Source organism: Heterodontus francisci, chromosome 5, assembly GCF_036365525.1.
Source record: "Heterodontus francisci isolate sHetFra1 chromosome 5, sHetFra1.hap1, whole genome shotgun sequence".
NCBI classification, from domain to species: Eukaryota; Metazoa; Chordata; class Chondrichthyes; order Heterodontiformes; family Heterodontidae; genus Heterodontus; species Heterodontus francisci.
Genome location: NC_090375.1, coordinates 98,137,616 through 98,162,455, shown reverse-complemented (window position 1 = coordinate 98,162,455; position 24,840 = coordinate 98,137,616). Strand labels below are relative to the sequence as shown.

Below are 24,840 nucleotides of genomic sequence, written 5' to 3'. Positions count from 1 at the left end.
TCGCGGCAGTGCGCTTTGAACTCGGCAGCCATCCGACACAATAGCGCCGCCGCTGAGCCCCCGCGATATTTCGCAAAGGGGCTCCTTTAAATGGAGGAGGCGGAACAGCCTCCCCCGATGACGTAGAGGGGGGGGCCACACCGTCCCCATCAATCGCGTCTGGTGCCACCGCGCAGGCGTTGGCACCATTTTTAAAGGGCTTCAAGCCCTCAGCAAAAATTTTAATTTTTAAAGGTATATGACTTTTCATCTGCTTATACAAAATAATTAGAATTTGGAGGCCCTTTCACAACCCCCGCCCCCCATGAGTTTTTCATTGCCCTATATTCAGAAAATTTATTTTATTTACAACCCAAACTTCCCCCTGCAACCTTCTCGCATTTGCCCTTCAACCCCTTCCCTCCATCCCCACAACCAATAAAAAGTGTTTTCCCTGCACTCCCCTCTTCCCACCCTGATAATTTCACTCCTCCTCTCTCCCTCCCCACTAGTGTCTCATCTTGGAACGCTGACTAGCTTTCCAAAGGCACGTGAGGTGTGGCTGGCAGCCGTAAAATCAGCATGGGATGGCCGCTGGGACCAGATAAGTTAATTTGCATTTTGTTTCAATTAATTGAAATATGAAAATGAAGGATTGCTGCCTAGCGGCAGGGGGCCCGCACCGAGGCCTCGCCATTGCCAGTAAGATGTGATGAGGCCTTCTCGGCGTCGGGGGTCATGGCGGGCCGCTCCCACAAGTATTTTACGGGCCCCCCTGCCACGGCCCCTGATGTCTAGTGGCTGGTAAAATTCAGCCCGCAGAGTCTAACCCAGGAAGTATGAATTAGATTTAAATCATGTACAGAAAATGAAATCAAGATTGGGAAGGAAAGATGGGATTGGGAGAGAGAGAGAGAGAGATATAAAGACTAATTGAAAAAGTGTTTTTTTTTAATCTGCAACACTAATTCAATTCTAAAGGAATGAGACTCCACACTTCTAAAACTAAATTTCTAATACCAGAGAAGTTGTTTGGCAGTCATTATGATTTACAATGCCGTTAAAAATTCACTTCCTGAATGTACAAATCCTAATTTTTCTGCTGTGTTTAGTGGGTAACTGGTGGGTAAGTACAGTTGCTATCTGATTTGCTTCATAATAATGGTGAATGCTGAGAGCCTCCCTGTTGCATTCAATGCAAAATGTGGGCCAGTGTCTTGCGTAACATACAACTAAAATTCTGACAAAGTGAGAAATTTGTATAAGGAGATTTGCATCAATTTCCAATTGTCTGGATATGATATAATTTATTTATGAAAATTATAAATACCAGATGTCCTGTGATGTTCACAGTAGTCTGGGCTATCCACTGGCTCTCATACTGGAGAATTAGAAGCAGACATGAGGAAGCACAAATATGCACAAGATTGTATGGTGCTGGATAAGATCTCCTTTCTTCTGCTCACTTGCTGCAGTACATCTCCACCCCACATCAAGTGTAATTTACAGACCTCCTTCAAACTGCCTTGATTTTCTCCATCTGACCCTTTTGGCTTCTGTTGTTCTGCACTCAGTCCTTTGAATGGTATCCCCAACCATGAATATCTGCCCCTCCTTTGCATTCCTGGCAAATATCTGATGGAGTCCACCGATCTGCAAATTAACTGTCCCCAGAATCTTTGTGTCAGTAGTGCACATGTTTAGTGAGTGAAAGTGGTGCACACCTAAGGTCTACCAGTGCACCAGCTTTGCCAAAAGCTTGGCCTGGCCAGTAAATCACTTGGACTGTTATTTTATGATAGGTGCATTATGTCATGTAACAAAATCTTTTATTCTGCTACTTAGGTAGAATTTTGTCAAACTGACCAGAACACAGTAACTATGGCAAGTCAGGAAAATCTACTAAGCCAAAAAAAACTGAATCAATCCAACTGCACAAAATGTTTTTCATTACTCATTTTTCTTTCCCACAACTCCTATCCAGGAGTCAAATTGTGTAATAAAGACATATACTTCATCATACCATAACTTTTTGCTTTGTACATCTTTATTAATGTTTTCATATCGAGGCCTCAGCTTCTCTCAAAAACCTGGGTCGTCTTCCAAAAGACATTGCACTGTCAGCTATAGGTAGTTATCCACAACAACTCTGGCTGCCATTCCTAGGATATTGGAGGTTTGCGTTGTGGAGAATCTCCCAGCATGAGTCTTTTTGGAAACTGGAAATAGTTTTTGAAAAAAAAACTTGTAAAATGATTCCTCCACTTAGGTTAAAAGTGAAATACTGCAGATACTGGAAACCTGAAATCAAAACACAAAATGCTGGAAACATTCAGGTCAGGCAGCATCTGTGGAGAGAGAAGCAGAGTTAATGGTTCAGGTCTGTGATCTTTCATCAGTACTGGGATTAGACCTGAGAACGAAATGCAGCAAATTTGGAGGGAGACAGGTTAGAGTGAGCGAGAGGAGTGGAGAAATTGAGAGGGCTGATGTCACACCAACAGTTCTCAAGGAAAAGATCAAGTGTAGGTAACAGGCCAGAAGGAGGGGTCCAGGTGCAGTTCTGATGAAAGGTCACAGACCTAAAATGTTAACTCTGCTTCTCTCTCCACGGATGCCTCGTGCCCTGCTGAGTATTTCCTCCATTTAGGTTAAAGTTTCAATATTTATTTTTCTTGAGAGGGAGATGTTGCTGAAAGAAGGGGACAGAAAGACAGACTGATAATGAAAACACCATCACATTATTTTGTTTATACTGATCATTCAAACACTTTCTTCATTGACTCTCTGTAGCAGTCTTAAACTTCTTTCCAAATTCTTTCACTGGAGATGCATCACTACTGCTGCCTTACTTCCATACCCCCAAAACCAGCCCACATCACAAGGAGTTCCAAAGCATTCCATAATCAGTAAATTACTTTTGAAATACAGTCACTGTTGATAGATAAGCAAACATGATATTGATGGGTGCACAGTAAGTATTTCAATTTGAGCTCCAGGTTCAATGTAAGAGTAGTCCTCTGCAAGAGAATGTTTAAGTATTTACAATATACAGATAATGCAGAGTAAAAAAGATAAGCTAATTTGTTGAATTTGTATGGAATTCTTATATTGTATAATATTGCTTATGTGGATATATGATAGCTAGCTTCAAAATTCAGCTGCAAAATGGCAGCTCAAATCAATGTCAGAAAATTATTTGATTTGACCAATCAGTTCAGGATTCGTAATTGTGAAGAAAATGCTCAATTTTAGCATATTAGATAATATTGTGCAAATTGAAATTGAATCTGTAGTTATTCAAATGGGGAAAGAATGGGTGTTAAGGGTGATTGTATAGCCTGTGAAATCCATCACTAGTTATTGAATTGAACTGCTTTCAATTTGTTCGGGTTTATTCAAACCTATTTAATTGGTAATTTATTTATTTAATCTCATTGCTGATTTTTGCTGCTAATTGTTCATTTTTGTCCAAGGAATGTATGACATCTTGAACTGAGGTATGATGCCTCTGAAAGCATGCCAGTTGTAAGACTTTAAATCATGTGATATATCATGAAACATTTATGCGTTACACTGTTCAATGTCAAATATTTTATTTTTTCAGGTTGTATGGTACACCACAGAATATTGATCTGTGGCCAGCACTGATGGTTGAAGATATAATTCCTGGTACAAGAGTGGGACCCACCCTCATGTGTCTGTTTGTAACTCAGTTCAAAAGACTGAGGGATGGTGACAGGTAGGACACTTCTAAAATGAATAGAAGATATGTCATGTATCAATGGTAGGTAACAAAGTCAGTGGGCTGGATTTTACCAACCTCTCAATGTCGGGGATCGTGGCGGGGAGGCCCGTAAAATACTTGCGGGAGAGGCCCGCCAACAACCACAACGCCGAGAAGGCCCGAGGCCTTGGTGTGGCCTCACCCACCCCCCCCCCACCGCCACCAAGCAGCGGGGCTTTCATCTCAATATTAAAATAAGCTGAATAAATATTGAAATGAACTAACCTGGCCACGGCGGTTGTCCTACGCCGATTTTACAGCCGCCAGCTGCAACCCGCTTGCCTTCGGAGCTCTGTATGGAGTTCTGAGGCGAGACACTGGTGGGGAGGGGGAAGGAGTCAAATTATCTGGGCGGGTGGGTGGGGAAGCAGGCTAAACAATCCTTATTGACTGTGGGGATGGTGGGAAAGGGTTTAGGGTCAAATGGATTAAAGTTTGGGGGAGAAAGGTCGTAAATGAGAAATAATTTTTTTGGTGGATGGGACATAAAATTAAATTTTCATTCATTGGCGGGGGGATGGTGGGAGAGGGGATTGCAGGTGTGCACAGATTATAAATACATCCCTGAAACAAAGAGGTACCTTTAAACATGTACATTTTTTCTGAGGGCTTGAAGCACTTTTAAAAATGACGCCGGACGTGATGGCCGGGGACGTGGCAGCTGTCCCCTTTATGTCATCAGGGGCGGCCAGTTCCGCCCCGTCCATTTAAATAAGCCCCCCGCACTGTGTCGGAAGGCCTCTGACTTCAAAGCGCACCATCGCGGAGTGCGGCGCGCTGATAAAATTCAGCCCAGTAAATCAGTTGTATTGATAACCACTGAGTTGAAGTATTTCTCGTGCGCTGCTGATCGCATATTAGTTGGTTTTTACTTTCTGTTTACAGCTATTTCTTTTGATCAGAAATCACGGCATTAGTGAAGAATTAAGATGTTATGAAATTTATTAATGCATTTATATGAAATAATTTTGGTGTTTACTCTGATGATCTTATTATCACACAGAATGCTTTCAACCCATTGAAGTTTGATAACTTTAGTCAGGACAGTTAAAACACAGTCAGCCCAGATATTAAGTGTTTGGCAATAGCTTGGGCACAAATTATTAAAAAATTCAAATGGAATTGAATCCCCAATTTACCGCAAGTGCACAGCTGCAGCTACTGATTTGAAGTTTTGGTGGGAGCAGAACAGGGCCTTTAAAGTACGCATTACAGAAAGAAACAATTGGGAGTGGATGTTCCTTTGTCAGTTGGAAATATGGCAAGTTAGGACTAGTGTCCACCCATGTGATGTTGCCAGCATCCAACTTTATTTTCTTGAGGGGAGATTAGATTGGGAATCTCACTGCTGAATGTTAATTGTTAAGATAGGGACGGAGGGAGATGGCAGAAGGTGGACCAGCATCAGGGATGTCTTTTGTGGTCAGGGCTCAAAATTCTTGTTGGCTTCCAGAAAGATGATGATCAGAGATAAAAGCAACATCTGCAGAGTTGTTTGGAAGACAAGGCAGGAAGGCATAACTACTCCACAAATGGCAATACAATGTCATAAACATTTTAACTTGGCCAGGGTAAGTGAAACTATGGGCTGGATTTTATGGAGGCGGCAGGGATCCTGCTGCTGGGCTGAAAGTGGAAGGCGACCCTGTTTCAGCAGTCAGCAGAACCTGGGGCTGTATCTTGTCGGTGGCAGCCCATTAAGCAGCTGCCACCAAGGATGCTGTCCCAATTAAGGATGGTGGCCCACCCCAAGAGCAGCTGGCCAGTTAAAGGGGCGGCAGCTCAGCAGCACCACAGCTAGCAGTGGCCACTACTGGAGCTTGGAGCTGTACTTGGAGGATGAGGGTGTATCAATGGTAGTGCATCCTCAAAATCGATTAAGTGGGATCTGGGTGGGGGCCAGGGCCAGTCAGACAGGTAGACTGGCTACACGAAGTAGGTGGAGGGTGGTCGGTCACTGAGGGCAGGTGGCCCCTTGAGAGGTGGGGGGGCCTTGTTGCCAGGGGCCACTCTGGGGGGGATAGCGTTCCTGAAAAGGAGACCCCTCACCCCCAGAGCCCATTGGAAGGCTGCCAGGGTTTACGTGGTGATCTCCCCACATGAAGGTCTGCCCCCAACATCCCCCCCCACCTCCCGCCCCAAGCTCTGGTAAAATGCCAGAAGTGGGATAAGGCCCTTCATTGGCCACTTAAGTGTCTAAATTGAGCTCTGGGCAAGCAGCCCATCTGCCACCTTTCCTGCTGCTGGCAAGATGGCATGGCAGTAAGATGACAGGCATGCCACTCACCTTCCCACCTCCCAGCCCATCCCCAAAGGGCTGGTAAAATCCAGCCTCAAGAGTAACGAAGTACATCCTGAGGTAAGACACCATGTAACTGAAGAGATCATTGTGACTGGTCATAGGCACCAGATATCTCAACAATAGAAATTTATTTCTTAACGACTTAGAAAGGGCTGCATTCTATAGGTCCACCGCCGAAATAGGCAGCAGGCGAAAAAACTGGCGGCCCACAGACTCTGGCTGCACGTCGCAGAGCTGCCATAATCTTAAACACGGCGGCTCGTTAACATGCCCGGGACGCCCGTCCCCCGATGATGTGGAGGGGGCGGGCAAGCCGTCCCCAGCAACTGTGTCCATCGCTACTGCGCAGGTGTTGACGTAATTTTTAAAGGTCTTAGAGCCCCAAATGACCGTTTCAAATCTTAAAGGCACATTTAATTTAAAAGTCTTAAAAATAATTTTAAAAATCTTTCCATCCCCTCTCCCACCAACGGCCCCCCCCCATAACCTTATATTTAATCCTTGCCCACTCACCCCCCCCAAAATACTTAATTGAGTACATGATTTCCCCCCCAAGTTCATAAACTCTAACCCTCAATCCCTTCCCATCATCCCTCCAACCAATCCAAAAGTTTGACCCCGCTCTCCCCCTCCCGCACTGAAAAAAGTGCCTCCTCCCTCTCCCCCGGAGGAGTCATGCCTCGTTTCCCCAGATGGGGATCCAAAGGTGCACGATGCCAGCCGCCAGGATGAAGATCTCAACCTGCTATCTGAATTGCAGTGGCCGGAATGTTAATGAATGGTAAGTTCTCATCTGCATATTGTAATGCGGGTCCCGTCAGTGGGGGGGGGAAAGGTGCTGACACGAGGGCTCACCGCTACCACCGAGATTGGGATGGACCCTGCCGGCTTTGAGGTTGGTGGCGGGCCTCATCCAGAGCAATCTTCATGCCCCCCCACCACTGTTCCCAATGTTGGGGGCTCTATTAAATTCAGCCCAAGATATCATAATACACAATAATCAAAATACAGACTGGGTTGAAGCTTAAAATGTCTGTGTTACGACCAGTTGAGAAAGGTGTGTAGGGGTCCCTTTCAGCCTTCACCTAGTCTTACTATAACAGGGTTTAATTTTAAACACACCGTGTTTTGAGCTTTCCCTTGGTGAATCCTTGTTCACTTCTTTCCAATTATAAGGCAAAGAAAAGAGCACAAACAGGCTTTCTTAGTTTTAAAGAAGAAAAGTGAAATTTATTAAAACTTAAACTCTAATTCAGTTAAATCCTACAGATACACAATGCACCCACACAAGCATGCATACACGATACATGCAGATAGGGACAAAAAAGAGCAGAAGAAAAATAAAGTGGAGAGGTTTGAGGCAATATCTGAAGAGTTTCTTGTTACTGTGCTTTGAGTTCACTGTAGAGTCCTTTTGTAGGTAGTTCTTGCTTGTATGTAATTCTTGCTTTTCGTTGGAGCCCAGTATTCTTCTTAAACCTTGTTCACCGTAGGAGACTTTATTCTCTTGGGGTTCATATGTCTTCAAGGGATTCCAAAGCTGGTGAGAAGGAGATGGGAGCAGACAGGAGAGAGATGTTCTCAATTCAGGAGCCAGTAGCTTTCTGTCTTCAATCACACAGTTTCTCCAATTTAAAACTCTCACTTCAAAACTCTGCAACAGCCAGGTAGTCATGTGACTAAACTGGTCTGACCATGTCCGTTCTGTGTATTGGGAGCAGGGTCTGGTTCCTTTGTTCCAACACTGTCTACTAGTATACAAAAATGTCTTTCTGGCTAGGGGCCTAGCAATTCCTTATTATAGGCCCTCTTTTCTTCCCAGCAACAATTTGAAGTTTAATGTCCATGTGGTGAAATTAATGTGCCTCATTCTTGGCAGGTGGGGGCCTGTATGACAGTCTTTTGCTTTGAAAACAAGTAATAGAACCCTACAAATTAATGTACACACTATGTTCAGCTGTATCAAATATCTGTACCTCCAATATAGTAGATGTGCAACTCTCTAGTTAAGAATTAGTCAAAAGGACAAAAATTGCATATAAAAAGGTTATTTTGCCATTTTTTGGCTTTATTAAACAGAGAATTGTTTTTCTTGATTTCTTGTGGTGGATGGAAATGTGCCTTGCTTTTGACAGTGGATATGGACAGAATCTTAGCTATCTTAATTAACTCTCAGACAAAATGAACTTAATAAATATTGGGGTAAATTTCCACCTTGCATCCCAGGTTTAAAACGGGGGTTATGGTTCAGCTTCCAGTTATAAAAAATTGCTGATTGTGATTTCTATCAATACATGGATTGTCAGGTTTTAAACAAGTGACTACAAGTGCAGGCCTGGAGTTGGAAGCTAAAATTATAGGAGATCAGATTTTACAGTTAGAAATTCGTCTCTTTCTTTTTTGTATTTTTTTTTTGTATTTTTCAATTTTTGTATACTTTACAAATGTACTTCTATCCATAAAAAATGCAGGGCCATGTGTTTTTCTTGAGAGATTGAGCTAAATACATGGATTTGACTATTACTCTGTGTGGTAACTTGCTTTCTGTGAAATATATGGCCTCATCTCATCAGCTCTCTTTCAATCTATTTTTGAATAAGTGCACATTAAGGGTATGTGTCGAAGACAATATCCAATTTAGATTGCAAAGATGTCCTATCATTATACCCCTGGGTTATGCTATTTTATTATTAGAATTTGGGCATTATAGGCATTCTTCAGAGAGAGAAAGCAATATCAAAGGCAGACCTGAAGCTTTGAACAGCAAGTATGCATGATGCATTTTGAATAATAGTGATTACTTTGACCAACTGCAGAGATTTGATTCAGTCCAATTTCCATTAACCAAGGCCAGAATCTTCATTGTTACTTTCACATCCACAAACCTGACAGCTGTAGGCGTGACCAACATAGCACATGACTTGCCTGATCAGCCATCATGGGACCAACTCAAAAAAACTGAAAAAATAATTGCTTCTGCAAAGTCAATTCATCCTATTACTCTAGGCTGATCCAAACAGGCAAAAGAAATCCAAAACTCCTTATCCCCAACAAATTGCTGCTTTTGTGCTCTCTCCCCTGGTCTTTCTAGATCCCAGATGCAAGGAGCTGATGCATTTCTTTCTCTAAAATATTGATGCTATCCACTTAGCTGCCTCAGCCTCCTACAGTCTCTCTACTCTGCCTGACCACACACAGGCCACTCTTCACTCCTAATCTGAGCTCATCTCTATTGTAACCTTTAACAGATTCATCATCTGAGTCTGATCCAACTTGTCCTCCCTTATCCCTTCCTGACTCAGCTCTCAAATACTAAACTGCTCCTCATCAGACCAATAATCCCCAACATTATCAACTGTTCCCTCACTTCAGCTACTGCTTGTCCCCCACTCCTTTTCAAAACTTGAAACTGCTATAATCACCCTGCTTCAAAAAGAATTCTTCCCCCTTCAGCCTCTGTTCTTTCCAGCTATTACACCAATTAAATCTTCCTTTCCTCTGTAAGATCCTGGAACATGTGCCTCCCAACCAATTCACTACATACCTCTCTCACCATTTCCCCCTTCAAATTCTTTTAACTTGGTTTCCAAAATGCCCGCAGCATTGAGACCACCCCAGTCAAAATTACCAGTGATACTCTCTGTGACTTCACCACTGTATGGTATCATTCCTCCTCCTCAACTCTGCAGCATTGAACAGTCACCTACACTATCCTCCTCCATTACCTCCCCTCAGGTCCTCTTCTGTGATACTTCCCATACATGATTCCATTTCTAATTAACCACACAGCCAGCTCTAGTGTGTCCTAAAGTTCCATTTTTATCCTTATGCTATTTCTCAGATATGCTGCATCTCAAATTTATCTCCAAATATGAGTTTAGCTTTCATTTACATACAGAGCGACAATCTCAGCTAACACTCTATTGTATTACTAGGAAAATGTTGCACTGAAGGAGGGGGCATTCTTCAGACCAGATGTTAAATTGAGGCCCTGCCTGTCCTCTCAAGTGGACGTATAAGATCCCATGGCACTCTTTTGAAGAATAGGGGAGTTCTCCTGGCCAATATCTATCTCTCAACTAACATCACTAAAACAGATCATTTGGTCATTCTCTCATTGTGCACAACAAGCTCCCAAAAACAGCAAAGTGGTTGTCACATATCCTACATCACTACAGTGACTAAACTTCATTGGAAGGAACGCACTTTGTCACGGTCACTAAAAGTGCAGCGATGAAAATAAAAATCCAAACTGAAGAGTGATAAAAAGTGATTTTTCCTTTTAAAAAGTGGACAATGTGCTGTGTTACGACCAGGTAAGAAAGGGGTCTAGGAATTCCCTCTCAGCCTTTGCCTGGTTTAACCATAACGGAGTTTAATTTACCAACACCATGTTTTTAGCTCCCCCTCAGTGAATCATTGTTCACTGCTTTCCAATTGCAAGGCAAAGAAATCAAATCAGACAGGTTTTCCTAGATTTAAATAAGAAAGATGGAAGTTTATTAACCTTAAACTCTAATTCTGTTAACAACTATGAGTACACGATGCGACCATGCATACGTGATAAACACACACAGATAGAGACAGAAAAAGTAGAAAGAATAAAGGGGAAAAGTTTGAGGCAATAGCTGGATGTATTTACAGTCCCTTGAGTTCAATGTGGAGTCTTTGGTTGCTGGTAAGTCTTGCTGTTCATTGGGGCCCAGTGCACGCTTTAACTTGTTTCGATGTAGGAGTCTTTTCTCTCTTGAGGTTTAAGCGACTTCAGTGGGTCCGGAGATTTGTGAGAAAGCAAGAGAGAGCCAGCCGGGAGAGAGGCTTTCTTGTTCCAGGTTCAGTTGCAATCTGCCATCTGGCTTCAAACTGTCTTCAAAACTCCAAGTTGGCCAGCAGGTTAATCGTGTGACTAACCCCTTATTTGGAACAGCCGCTCCTGCGGTTTGTGGATTTCAAAGTTCTCGGTGGGGTGGGGTGGTGTAGTGCTGTCTCTTACACCAACAAGATGTGGATCACCATTGCCCAGACCAATCTCTGTTAAATGAATCAGTGAGCATTCCCATTGTCTTTTCCTAGGCAACTATCTCTTAGTATGCAAATATCCTCCAGCCAAATTAGATTAGAGATACAGCACTGAAACAAGCCCTTCGGCCCACCGAGTCTGTGCCGAACATCAACCACCCATTTATACTAATCCTACATTCCTACCAAACATCCCCACCTGTCCCTATATTTCCCTACCACCTACCTATACTAGTGACAATTTATAATGGCCAATTTACCTACCAACCTGCAAGTCTTTGGCATGTGGGAGGAAACCGGAGCACCCGGAGAAAACCCACGCAGACACAGGGAGAACTTGCAAACTTCACACAGGCAGTACCCGGAATCGAACCCGGGTCCCTGGAGCTGTGAGGCTGCAGTGCTCACCACTGTGCCACCCTTGCACCACTGTGCCGCCAATGTCTGGTGACCTCTTTAAACAAGTCATCGCTTTACTCCAACAACAGTTTAAAGATAATGTTCATATGATGAAATTAATATGCCTCATTATTAGCAGGTAGGGCATCTTCATGACAGCTGCAAAATAGCTACTGAAGTTCAGACTGATTTGGCCTGTATATTCAAACTGTCTCACTGTCTGTTAAGGACAAAAGGATACATTCCAGGCTAGGAGGTGTCAATTACACCCATCCTGAAACCATCAAGAGACATTCCTGAATTGAATGGGTTATTCTGAAACAAAGATAGTGTGAAGTAGCGACATCCTGGACCATGCGTCTCCCAGCAGAAGCTAATGTGAAAGATTTTTACCTTAAAAAGGGAGAGAAGGACACACACAGGAACATCACAAAAAGGAGTTCCAGCCAGTGGCTGTGGAAAGGCCAGCCAAAACAAGAAAGAAGGCCTGTTGTGAAGTCTACACTTCAACTGCAGCAGAGAACAGGAAGTGACAACCGCCTCCAATCCAAAGTCTTAACCGCCAGAAAACTACAAACACCCAGGCCTGCAACTTTAAAGAAACTGTCCTCCAAGAAGATTCAACAGGTTAACCGTGAACCCCAAACACCTACTACACTTTAAACCACTTACCCTTTTCCTCGCTATCCGCTTGTGCATGTGTGGGTGCGGTTGCGACCATTTAGGGAATGAATATTGTTCAATAAAGTTAATCTTCTGTTTTAAACCTACAAGAAAACCTGTCACAGTCTGTTTATTTGACAAATAAAATAGAAGAGGTTAAAACCCTAGCAACCAAAACATTTGCTATGATCAGTGGGAACAAGCTATGCCATCACCGACCTGGCCGTAACAACTTTGGGATGCGCTGAGTTCTTTTTTTATACTCAGTTTTACCTCCCCTTGATCACCCTTTGATTCTATGACCATCGCTGTGCTGCCTGATTGCCTAATCCAATTATGGATGAGCCAGAACATGGCAAGACTGAAGCCATCTTGTTTAGTTCATCAGAAATTTCATACTCTAGCCTATGATTCCATTCTCCTTCCTGGATGCCTGCTTCAGCTCAACCAGATACTGCCAAGATTGATCTCCTGTTCAAACCCACATTCAGTGCATCATTAACATGCCTCTCACCTCTGAAATTTCATCTGCTTCCCTCCCCACTTTCATTGCTGAAACCCTCATTTATGTCTTTCACCCTAGACTCGACTATCCCAATACTGTCTTCATTGGTCTCCTGCATTACACCCTTTGCAAACACCTACACAAGTCCTGCTCATGTAGAACCCCTATGATTGCAAACCTTCACTGCCCATCTCTCATCACAAAGTCAAAATCAGTATTCTTGTCTATAAATCTCTCCACAGCCTCACTGTTTTCTTGCTCTGCAACTTCATCCAGTACCTATCCCTGTTCAGACCTTCTCCTATTCTAGCCTCTGTCTACTTTGCTTTCTCCACCTCCCTTATCTAAATAACATTTTATCTTGAATATAAAATAGTGAACTCTCATGAAATTTAGTTTCAGTGTTTTGTTTTGGCTTGGCTGACCCAGCTAAATTCAAATCAGCTTTGTATTTTGGCCTTGATCCATGCTAATTTTTATTGAATACATTTGTGACTAAATATTCAAAACAAATCTTTTCAAAGTATTTATTGTAGCACTAGTCCTGTTGCTTGGAAACAAACACAGTTACTTAAAGGGCCTCTTAATAGTCAGCATAAGAGTCACACATATTAGACATCTCATGTGTTCACTTCTGTTACAAATGTATAGGTCAGTTTGAGTTTAAATTTGTCAAGTTGAACACATTTTTTACACCCCAAGAAATCCCCTACACCATACAAGTTCATCTTCTGAGATATTGCTTATGAGCAAAGATTTAAAATAGGTTATTTTGTTACCTATCTATTCCATTGACTTCAGTCACAGGCTAAAATGTCTACAGTTATTCTCACTTCTGTCTCAGTGTGCACTTGCCTTGAATTTTACTCACTTCACTCTCAGACTATGTGAATGGAATATAGGAACAGGAGTAGCCTATTCAGCACTCGAACCAGTTTCACCACTCAATCAGATCATGGCTGAGCTGTACTTCAACTCCATTTACCTGACATTGCTCCATATCCCTTGATACCCATACCTTATAAAATCTCAGCTTTGAAGATTTCAATTGACCCAGCATTCACACCATATAGGTGAGTGAATGCCGGGTTTATAAAAGAATTCTTCCTGATTTCACCTCCAACTAGTCTAGCTTTAATTTTAAGATTATGACCCCTTGCTCTGGATTTGCCTGCCAGAGGAGATACCAACAACCAACCTATACTGCTCCTCCTGACCCACAAAGAAAATTTTAAAACTTATCTGACAGGACTTCTACTTTCTACACACCAAATGTGGTGCCATGGCAACTGCTGCACTCAGCATGACCTTAAAAATGCATCAGGACTCAATCTAAATGATAGAAGCCCAATTTGCATCAAATTATGAAGTTCCTGCCTGACTCAGATGGGTGCCACTCGTAGGAAAAAAAAATGTTAAAATGATCAAGGGCAGGAATCGTACAGTCACTATACTGCTTCCATCTTAACTATCTTGGGACATTTTACCATGTTAATGGTGCCATATAAATGCAAGTAGTTTTTGTCATTGCAACTCCTTGATTTCTGCCAGGTGAAAGGAGTTAAAATTCCCCCCTTAAGCTATTGCTGTACATTAGAAACAGTCATGCTCCCAGCAAGGAGCTCTGGGACACTGCTCAATAATTATCTCCCATCCTGACATTAAACCTCTAACTAGTACCTGCTGCTTTCTAACCTTTAGCCAATTTCTTATCCATTGCAAAGTTTTTCTGTGAATACCAAAACATTCAGCCTAACTAGTAACCTTTCATATGGAACTGTATCAAAACACCTTTTGGAAGTCTGGCAGGCAAGTGGGAGAACCCCAATGGAAATTCACCCCCTTACTAAACAACATCATAGGGTTTACTGCCATTTACTTTGGTGTAAATTTACTCCAAAAAAAAATCAACCAGGATTAGTCAGAAGGGATCTTTCTCTTCTAAAACTATATTGACTGCTGTTTACTAGGTTGTTGTTATTCTTTTAAAGGCATTCATTTGCCTTCTACTGAAACATTCTACTGCAATGCATCTATTTTAATCATCCCTTATTTCTTTAAGTTTAGTCCTTTTCAGTTTTAAAACTTGTCCTCATCTTTGGTACAAATAAATCCCAGATCATGTAAAACTTGATCATTCTGGGGTCACAATCCCCTAGGATTGCTATAGCTTCAATTTCTTTTATAAATACCAGATAAAAGTGATCCCTACCTTTCGTGATTTCCCTTAGGCATTAAGTCATAAAGCACCCATGCATTACATTTAACAACTCTGACTTTAAGCCACTTTGGTTTTCCCAATTTATATTTGATTGGTTGAAGTTTCCCACTAAAACAATTTTTCTGTTTACACAAACCCATCTTATTTGTCCAGAGCAAATACTCCTGCTTTTTGTGTTAACCTGAGGGTTTGTAACATACCCTTTGTGTTAGATTGGATTTTTTCATATTAGAGGTTTCTGTCTAGAGTAATTCTTTATATAGTTTACCCACTCCCAGAGGATTAACTTTATTTGCCTACTTGTTGTCCCTTATGTCTATAGTTTCACCAATTGCTTTTCTATCCCTTCTGTTCTTCCTGACCACTGAAACTCCCTGAATATAAAATTAATTTCCATTCTCTACATTTAGCCATGTTTCTGATATTCCTAGTGCATCATGGTTTTCTCCTGTCATACCAGCCTCCATTTCTGTCATCTTATTTCTAATGCATCTGCTACTCATGTAAGTTTCCTAATGTAGATTTGCTGCCTTTTATGTCCCCAGTATCTGCTTTTCCCTGAGCACTTGTACATGTATGTTACATTAGGTTACTGTGACCATGCAGGAAATATAGTGGATGTCGTTTATATGGATTTTAATAAAGTTTTTAATAAAGTACTGCATAAAAGGCTGGTTAATAAAATTGAAACTCAAGGAATCGGACGGTCAGTGTCAGCTTAGATAAAAAATTGGCTTAAGGACAGAAAACACTGAGTGGTGGTAAATGATTGGTTTTCAGACTGGAAGATGATAGACAGTGGTGTTCTCCAAGGGTCAGTATTCGGACCATTATTTTATATATAAATGACTAGGATATTAGAATACAGAACAAAATTTCAAAATCTGCTGACGATACCAAAGTTAGAGGTGTGGTAAAAAGTGAAGATGATACCAATTGACTGCAACTGGACATAGATAGGCTAGCAGAATGGGCAGACAAGTGGCAGATGGAATTTAATACAGAGAAGTGTGAGGTGATGTATTTTGGCAGAAGGGATAGGGAGAGGCAATATAGACAATGGCATAGTTCTAAAAAGTGTGCAGGGACAGATCCTCCTTCTGTGATGTAATGACTCTATGGGCTGCATTCTGTCAGGGAAGTGGTGACCCTGATGATGGGCTGGAAAGCTGGGGGCAACCCCACCTCAGCTCTTTGGGGGACCCCCAACCAGATTCTATGGCAATCTAGTAGCTAATGAGCTGCCGTCAGTTCTGCTGTTCCTTTAAGGCACAATAGCCTGCCTCCAATAGCAGCCGTCCAATTGAAGGGTGGCCACTGCTGGGACTGCATCCAGTTGGGAGAAGCAGCATGGACACCGCCTTCAAAAGAGGACAAGTGGGGTTGGGGTTGCTGGGGCCAGTCAGGCGGGCCCAGGCAAGGGGTAGGAGTGAAGGTGGGGGTGGGGGGAGATGGTGAGGTCTGGGGGTGGGGAGATTTTGCTGCGGGGTGGTCAGTGCCGGTGAGGGCTCCCTCTGTGGACACAGGGTGCCTGATTAGGAGGTTCCCCCACCCCCCCGCCCCCGAGCCTACTGGGAGGACACCAGGGTCCACCAGGCAGTCTTTCCACATGGCAGAGGGCCCACCTGCCACTGGTACAATGCCAGCAGTGGCAGGAAGTGCCCCTTAATTGGACACTTAAATGGTACAATTGGCGGCTGGGCAGGAGGGCAGTCCTTCACCTTCCCCACTGCTGGAAAAGTGCCATGGCAGTAGGAAGAACGGGCATGCCACCTCTGTCCTCCCTCCTAATTTTTCGGTTCCTCTTTCCCCACCGCGGCTTCCTGTCCCGCTCCTGCGGGCCCCATAAAGTTCAGCCCTATGTCTATCTGTTGACTACCTTCCACCCTATGACTGTTCCATTTTATGATCCTTGCCCCTCCTCACCTTTTTTTTAATTGCTGCATCAATATTCCTCAGGAGTCTCTGTTCATATTTGATTTAGATGCAGCTTACCTAGCCTGTGCCATTCTTTTTATCGTGTAGATGTTCCCACAAGTAGCAACTGTATAGCAGTCCTGATTTGGGAGAGTGTTGGTACAACTGAAGCAGAAGGAATTAAATCCCTGAGCCAAAATCTTTCTGAGCTGCAATTCTCTGTGCTTGTTATTACTGAGCTAAAGTGCTCATGCCATTTCCTATATGAGTGTCATTATAGTTTTAGCTTTAATGTAAAAACATTTAAATGAAAACCAAGTACATTTCTCAACGTGCTACCAGTTAGCAGGACAGAGCAAAGACACTGGCAGGAAACTTCCAACATTGGGGCCATTGGTTGGCAAAATCCTTAAATATTATACCTATGGTTCATTCCTGTTTATTACTGAAACATTAGGTCATATATAGGCCATGTATGCCTCAAAAAGCTGTTGTTCAGCATAGAGAGCCTTTTTATCTCCTTTCCAATAACCATGGCCAATATCACCACATTGGTGCATTTCTCAAAGTGTAGGGTGTCAATGATATGATGTATCCAATCTGAAGCCCTTGAAAGATATAAATGTGTCAAAACTATGTTGCAGTTGACTGTGCATAACAATTATAAGATTGTGTGAAAGGTTTGCATGTACATGAGTAAAGGTGGAACAGGTAATGCCTTTGCCAATGTCTGCCATTTTTCTCGTCTAAGATACTGCTAGTTACCTTGGCTTTCCAGATTTTTTTAAAACTGTGCTGCCGAAACCCACATCTGTTTCCAGATACTATAGATTAATTGTAGTCAGCATCACCTACTAAGTATGGTACATTGCCATCTTTGGTGGAGACTTGCCTGGAATTCCAAAGGACAAGGTTCTTCACAACCTCTTAAGCAATAGAATGAGTCACCCCATGATCCATTAAATGTGGATGGTTGTGAAGTGGGGAAGCACCACTTTGTCACTTGCTCACAGACCCTATCTTGTGTCTCCATATTATAGGGCTGGATGTTGCATTGCCGCCCGCACGCGCAAGCCATACTTTGTGATATTAAACACAGCGGCTCATTAGAATGGCCGGGTCGGCTCTCCCCCTGAAGGGTGGAGGGGCGGGTGGTCCATCCCCGGCAATGGCGTCAGCAGCCTTTACACTGGTACTGACGCCATTTTTAAAGTGCTTCGAGCCCTACATTGCAATTACAATATTTAAAGAAATTCAGACTTTAAAAAATTTAATTAAGTGATCCTGACCCACTCCCACCACTCCCCCATAACCATAAAATTCATTACTTTCGCTCTCACCACAAAAACATTTGTGCTCCTGACCTCCCCCACCCCCCACCAAAATGCATAAACTAAACTTTACCCCTTCCCACCACCCTTACACCAATCAGATTAGTTTGACCCCGCTCCCACCTCTCCCGCACTGAAAACTTACCTGCTACCACCTCTCCACCAGTGTTCCGCCTCGGATTCGCGGACGGGTATCCGAAGTGTGGGAGTGCCGGCCACCAACACCAGTATCACACCGAGACGGATGGTGGGAGCAGGTAAGTAATCAATTCATTTATTTTAATAAATATGCAAATTTTGCTCCTGTCCCCGAACGGCCAAGGAGCTGGGGTGTTGCCGCCACGAGGCCTGGCCGCCGCCGGCAATATAGGGCTGGGCCTTCCCGGCATTGAGGCCCATGGCGGCCTCTGCTGGAGGCATTTTCCGGCTGTCCCACCATGACCCCTGACATCAGGGGGCTGTAAAGTTCAGCCCATACTGCCTATCTTTCTGGACACATACACGCCATTCTTTTCCCCTGTACCTACAGCCTTTGGCTCAAAACTGTTGCCTTTAGTTTTAAACTTTGCAACACAAAAAATTCCCACAAATGCAGTCAATAATTTTTAATTTTAAGCAGAATTCCTATTAAAGGTCAAATGCTTCTGATTCCACAGGCCTCCCTTCAAAATGGTCCATGTGCAAGGCTCCAGTTGTGCAGCGAGTGTGCTTAAAATATTTTAATTAGTGAATCTGGCAGAATCTAGTAGGGTCAACACACTTTTCCAATAGCACAAGTATACTCACCATGGCTAGGTTTTCCTCACAACTGGGCACTGACCCTGTGAAAAAACAACTCAAAGAATGTACTGTTGATGTTAGTAAAATATTCTGGAGATGTTTGGACCTGGACAAAACTCAGGCTATCTTGAAGAGGCCTCCACCTATAAATATGAGTGAGTTTTGCAATTTCCTGAGAATGGTAGAAAAGAAAAATTCTCCTTTGTGGGACCTCATGATTAAAAGCAAAACCGGATATGAAGTACTAATCACCAAGAATTTCCAAATGTTCGTCTATCTTTGACTTGTGCTCCCTTCAAGCACAGCTTTCCAATTTGATCACCAAATTACTTCCTAAGTACCATACAGATGATATAGGTCCCTGGAGACAAAGCTGTGTTCTCTAATAAGAACTAGAGACTTCCCGACTACAGAGGTTCTGCAAGGACAATGGCTAGCAGCAGCATATGCCTCATGATCAATGAGTACCTTTGAAGGAAGGTATGAATGAAAGAGGATTATGATTTATGATTGCCTGAGAGATTTCACATGCATCGTATTAGAAACTCTTTCCACATTTATACCATATGCCTCATCTGAAGCTTAAGATATTGACAAATGCCTCATAGAATAAAAAGATTTTACCTTTGTGCTTTGAGACTCTTCTATGCAATTTTTCATGTGCCCTTGGGACAGAATAACCACTAGTTTTCTTGTCAAAGTTAAAATGTAGCTTTCAAACAGAGACAAACTCATATGTGATATTTTCAAATCATTCTGGCTGCTACAAATCAGCATCTGGAGCTAAGGAATAGATATCAAGAGGGTGAGATTTGTAATCTGATCATGGTAAATGTACACAGGAATAGCAAGAAAAATCAAAGCTGGATGCCAGACTCAAGCTATACTGGGGATATGGCAGAGAAAATTATGGGCCGGGATTTTTCCCTTGGCGGACGGGAGCTGTCCACCAACTGAAAAGACAGTGGTGAACCCGCTTCCGCCTGGCCTGGGAATCCGACCCGCATTTTGCGGTTCCCCGGCCTTTAATTGTTCTGAGGTGGGACTTCCACCTGTTTGAGGCAGGAAGTCCCGCCTTATGGAGCTGCTGGCCAATCAGCGGGCTGGCAGCTCTTAGTCCCAGCAGCGCCATCAGGAGCAGTGGCTACTGCTGGGACTGCAGCCCAGCTTCGTGAAGATGATGTCAGGTAGCCCGGAACAAAGGTAAGTTTTTGTTGCCTCATGGGGGGTGATCAGTCGGGCTCCGGTGGGGCAGGGGTGGTCGATTGGGGGGGGGGGGGGCTTGTTGGATGTTGGGGGTGGTTGGAGCAGCGAAGACGGCCCTCTGTCAGGCACAGGGTGCCCAATCATGAGCGCCCCCCCTTCCCCCCCCACCCCCCACCCAGGCCATCAGAGAACTGCCTGCTTTTGTCAGGCAGCTTCTCTCAAGCCTGGCCCACCCGACTAGCCATGGGTAAAATCCCCATGACGGCGGGCGGAGGCCCTTAAGTGGCCGTTAAGTGGCGGCGGAAGCGGGAGCTGCAGCGGGTCGGGAAGGGCCCCCGAGCCTCATGCTCCATTTTACACTGCCGTCCCCACCCCCCGCCACCTTCCCGCTCTTTGGGGCGGCGTAAAATTCTGGCCATGGTTTCAGATGGGTTACTTTTAAAACATACTCATAATGCACCATGAAATTTTCAACAAAATATATGGAAGAGATTAGAACATTAGAAAATAGAGATTGAATTGACTGAAGTATATGGTTCCCAGCCTTAAACAAGCCACTTGGAAAAAAATCACCCAGCTACACAGAGGAGATGAAATAGAGCCATATCTATGATTCTTATTGTTCTGCCAGAGCAGAATAGTGAAATTGTTTAAATTTAAAAGAGATAAAGATCTCCTGACTGTAGGTAATCTTGTTTAATATATAGAAATCACGCAATTAACCAAAAGCTACTTTGTGAGCAATAGCAGTACATTTGGCTGTCATGAGATAACAGAATTATGAATGGGGAAAGCTACAAATAATTAGAAGGTTAATCAGCATCTAAAATAAGAAGAGATGAGTTAATATTTCAGATGCAGATATTTCCATCAGAACCGAAAACTGTGAGAATTGAACAAGACAAGGAGGGAAGGAACAAAAAGTTTCAGGCTTGCTCAGTTGGTAACGCTCTTGCCTTTGGTTCATGGGGTTGTGAGTTGAGGCCACACTCCAAGACTTGAGTGCATAATTTGCACTGCACTGTCAGTGATGTCGTCTTTCAGGTGAGATAATGGGGATGATTTTAGACCTCAGCCCGAAACAAGCATGAAGCCAACATCAGCAGACACACAAACCATTTTCAGCTATGGGCCTCATTTAAATGTCACTGGCGAACTCCAGGTGCAAAGCAGGTGCCACACTGTATCACAGTGTTTTGGGAGGCTGGGAAATTGGTCAATTTATTTATTAAGTCAGTCGGCTGTTCAGGCTTGGTGGGGGTTGGGGTCCACAACAATAAAAATGAACAATTGCAAATTTCAGCAGCTGTTTTTGAGTGGCCTCCAGCAGTCCATATAAAGACCACTGGTTAGGCTGCTCATTCACTGGTACAATGGGCTGTGCATGCTCCACTGATTTGTACCTAATGATTGCAACCAGTGTAGGTCCCAGTTTGCATATTTGAGCATTCTCCTCTTGGAAACAGGCAGGTGTGTTGCTCACCCATTTACAGGCCTATGTGAAAATTGCATCAGGCAGGCACTGAGCATCAGTGGAGTGGCTATGGTGCCAGATTTTCAACTGCCAGCCTCCTGTATTGCAGAATCTATAAAAATGCAAATTCCTTTACAAAATAGAGTTGGATCACTGTACAGAAACCAGGAAACTATCAGTATCTCGAAACTGATGGCTTTCTAACTAGTTCTCAGGAAGATCATTTATCAAACCATTTCTTTTAGAAAGGCAGATATAGGATAAGTTATGATATGAAGTTTAGCTCTGATTTTAAGGCTCCAAAAAATTCAAGCTATTCACGTCTGTACATGCGCTGGGAATAAGGAGAACTGACCTTACTATGTTCTATGAGGCAAGCCCTCCTGCTGCTTGTAATACGCTTGCTATGTAGGAAAACCAGCTGCAGGGAACTTAACCAGCAGTGCCATTTGCTGGGCACGGGAAATTTGCAGAGGCAACAAATGAATGCTAATTACAAAATTCACTCGGAATCAAATGAAAAGTTGTAAAGTAAGTAATTCTTTGCTTAATTATCCAATAAACCAAGATACTCTAAAGGTGACAAGGCCTTTGGGTCAGTTATGTGCCCATTTATCATAGGCAAGGTGAATGCCAGGGCACAACTTATGTAAACTTGGTGAAATTTGGCCTGGAACCTCACTTGATGACATATTTCACAGAAATGAGACTTGCACTTGCCAGTGACTCTCCCTAAAATTGATAGTCTCAACATCCAGCCTGCTGGGGATGGAATTGGGCACTGAAGCCAAGCTTCTGATTTTATGAGCTTCTTTTGCCCCCACAAGCCTTCATGCTGACAGCGAAGCCTCATAAAATCAGGATTATAGGGCTTTATGTGTAATTCAAGAAAACAGCAATGGTGAGTCTTGAATGAGTATGAGGAAAGGGGGAGTCAGCACAGATAGCTAAGGGCTGGTTATAGGAAGAACACACCAGAATGATGAGGTAGGTGGGTACTGTAAGAGAAGTACCTGGGAATTAACTATAGTTGCTGTATGTACCTAATCCACGAATTATTTTCTACCAGATAATTCTGTCATATGTAAGTAAACAAACGAGAAGTTTTGCAGAAAGACTTGTGCATGGAGACTGGGCTGAATTTTAATGCCCAAAAACAGGTGGGCTGGGATTAGGTCAGAGATTAAAATTTTAAAAATCTCAAACCTGACTCCAACTCATCGACTTTCCAGTTTAATGGAGACAGGACAACGGTTGGACAGTCAACCTGCTTCCAGGAGATGGGTTGGCAATTTAAATACTTTGAGGCTGGCAGCCTCTGATTTAACCGGGACCTGGGGAAACCCAGCATCTATAGAGAGGTGAGGAAAGTAAGTGCTTTTGCAGCACTATTTGTGGGCAGGAAGGAGGACGAGTGCTTCTCCCTGGTCTCACAAGCTACTCCCACTGTACAAAAGCCTGCAAGGTCAGGAATCAGATTGAACCCCACCTCCAGGTAGTAGATCGGACATGCCTGGTGCTGAGGCCTGCTCCGTACTGCTCCACACCCAACTGTAAGTCAAGCCTGCCAATCAGGCTGACTTCTGGGTGGGGAATCTGTCAAGGGCATATGATTCATTCTGTGGAGTTAAAACTGCATGCAGGTAAACCCAAACTTCTGGTTTTCCCATCCGAAATTCAATCACCCATCCCTCCCCCCACAATCTATGTAACCCACCTCTGTTAATTTCCAAACCATGTCTCCTTACTTTTGTGAGATTGTTTTTACATTGTGTTTTATTCTACTGCAAATATTTTTCCTGAGTCGAATTTAATTAGAAGTAGGCTCAAAATCACTTTTGTGACATAGAATTCCCAAATGACTGGGGATCCTAGCCTCCAGTCCCTGAAAATGAACAAAATGATTTAGAGTAAAGCAAGACTCCAAAACAAAGCCCTGTTAAGCTGCAATAAAAACAGAAAGTGCTGCAAGTACTCAGCAGGTCAGGCAGCATCTGTAGAGAGAGAAGCAGAGTAAACGTTTCAGGTCAGTGACCTGTCATCAGAACTGACCAAGGTTAGAAAAGAATTAGGTTTTAAGCAAGTGAAGTGGTGGGGGGGTGGGGGGTGGCGTTGGTGGGGGAGAGAACAAAAGGGAAGGTGTGTGATAGGGCAGAGCACAGGAGAGTTAAATAACAAAGCTGTCCTGGGACAAAGGCAAAGAGTGTGTTAATGCTTCTGGTGAAAGACAAAGCATTCGTCCAGACAGAGTGTTAATAGTAGAATAATGAGGAGCTCTGTCTACATGAAAAACAGGCACATGGTAAAAAATAAAATAAAAAATATAAAACTGTTTTTAAAAAAAAAAAGACCAGTCCTGCTCTGAAATTATTGAACTCAATGTTCAGTCTGCAAGACTGTAGAGTGCCTAATTGAAAGATCAGGTGCTGCTCCTCGAGCTTGCGTTGATGTTCACAGGAACACTGGAGCAGGCCAAGGACTGTTAAGCTGCAGCTTTTAACATTTTATACTGCAGATATTTGATTCAAATAATGTTTAATTTGATTAAATGTTATACTTAATGTGAAAATAAAGTAACACATAGATCTTTTTATGTATCACCTTAGGTTCTGGTATGAGAATCCAGGGGTATTTACCCCAGCTCAAGTAATACAGCTGAAGCAAAGTTCTCTAGCAAGTGTGCTTTGCAACAATGGTGACGACATTCAGCAGGTCCAGCCGGATGTCTTTTTAAAAGCAAAGTACCCTCAAGGATACGTAACCTGTGATGAAATTCCTAAAATTGATTTGCGCATATGGCAAGATTGTTGTGAAGGTCAGCTCAATCCTGGTATAAATTAATGTAGCTTGTACTGCTTCTAACAATTGATTCATTTCAATTAATGTTGGATCATTGTTGTTGTGTAGAACAGGAAAAGAAAGCAAAATTGACTTTCATAAGGAATACTGCCTAATGTCTTTGGATTTTCTAAGATTTACTCATATACTATTTTTTTTTCCTTTCTTAGAAACCAGGGCTATTATGACCTTGGAAGTTTTTCAAATAAAGTAAAGATTAAAGACCTTTTTTTTACAGCATTAAGCATTTTACTAAAAATATACAAATCCAATTGGCTTTGCTAGGGAGTTTTTGAACTTCTTAAAAGCTATATTGTGAAACATATACAGCTCAGTGGCATTACCAATATTTAGTTTTGAATGACTAGTACCAAAATGTCTAATGCATGGAAATGTATCTGTCTTGATCTCATGGATTA

General features: G+C 42.9%; 1 protein-coding gene across 1 annotated transcript in view; it reads left to right on the top strand.

Moving 5' to 3' along the window:
* The window catches only part of LOC137369572 (peroxidasin homolog), a 705,658-nt gene that overhangs the window by 633,270 nt on the left and 47,548 nt on the right, over positions 1–24,840 (top strand). Inside the window, exons 18-19 of the mRNA XM_068030861.1 lie at positions 3,587–3,721; positions 24,190–24,398. Coding sequence (XP_067886962.1) covers positions 3,587–3,721; positions 24,190–24,398 — 344 coding nt within the window. The remainder of the gene's footprint in view (positions 1–3,586; positions 3,722–24,189; positions 24,399–24,840) is intronic.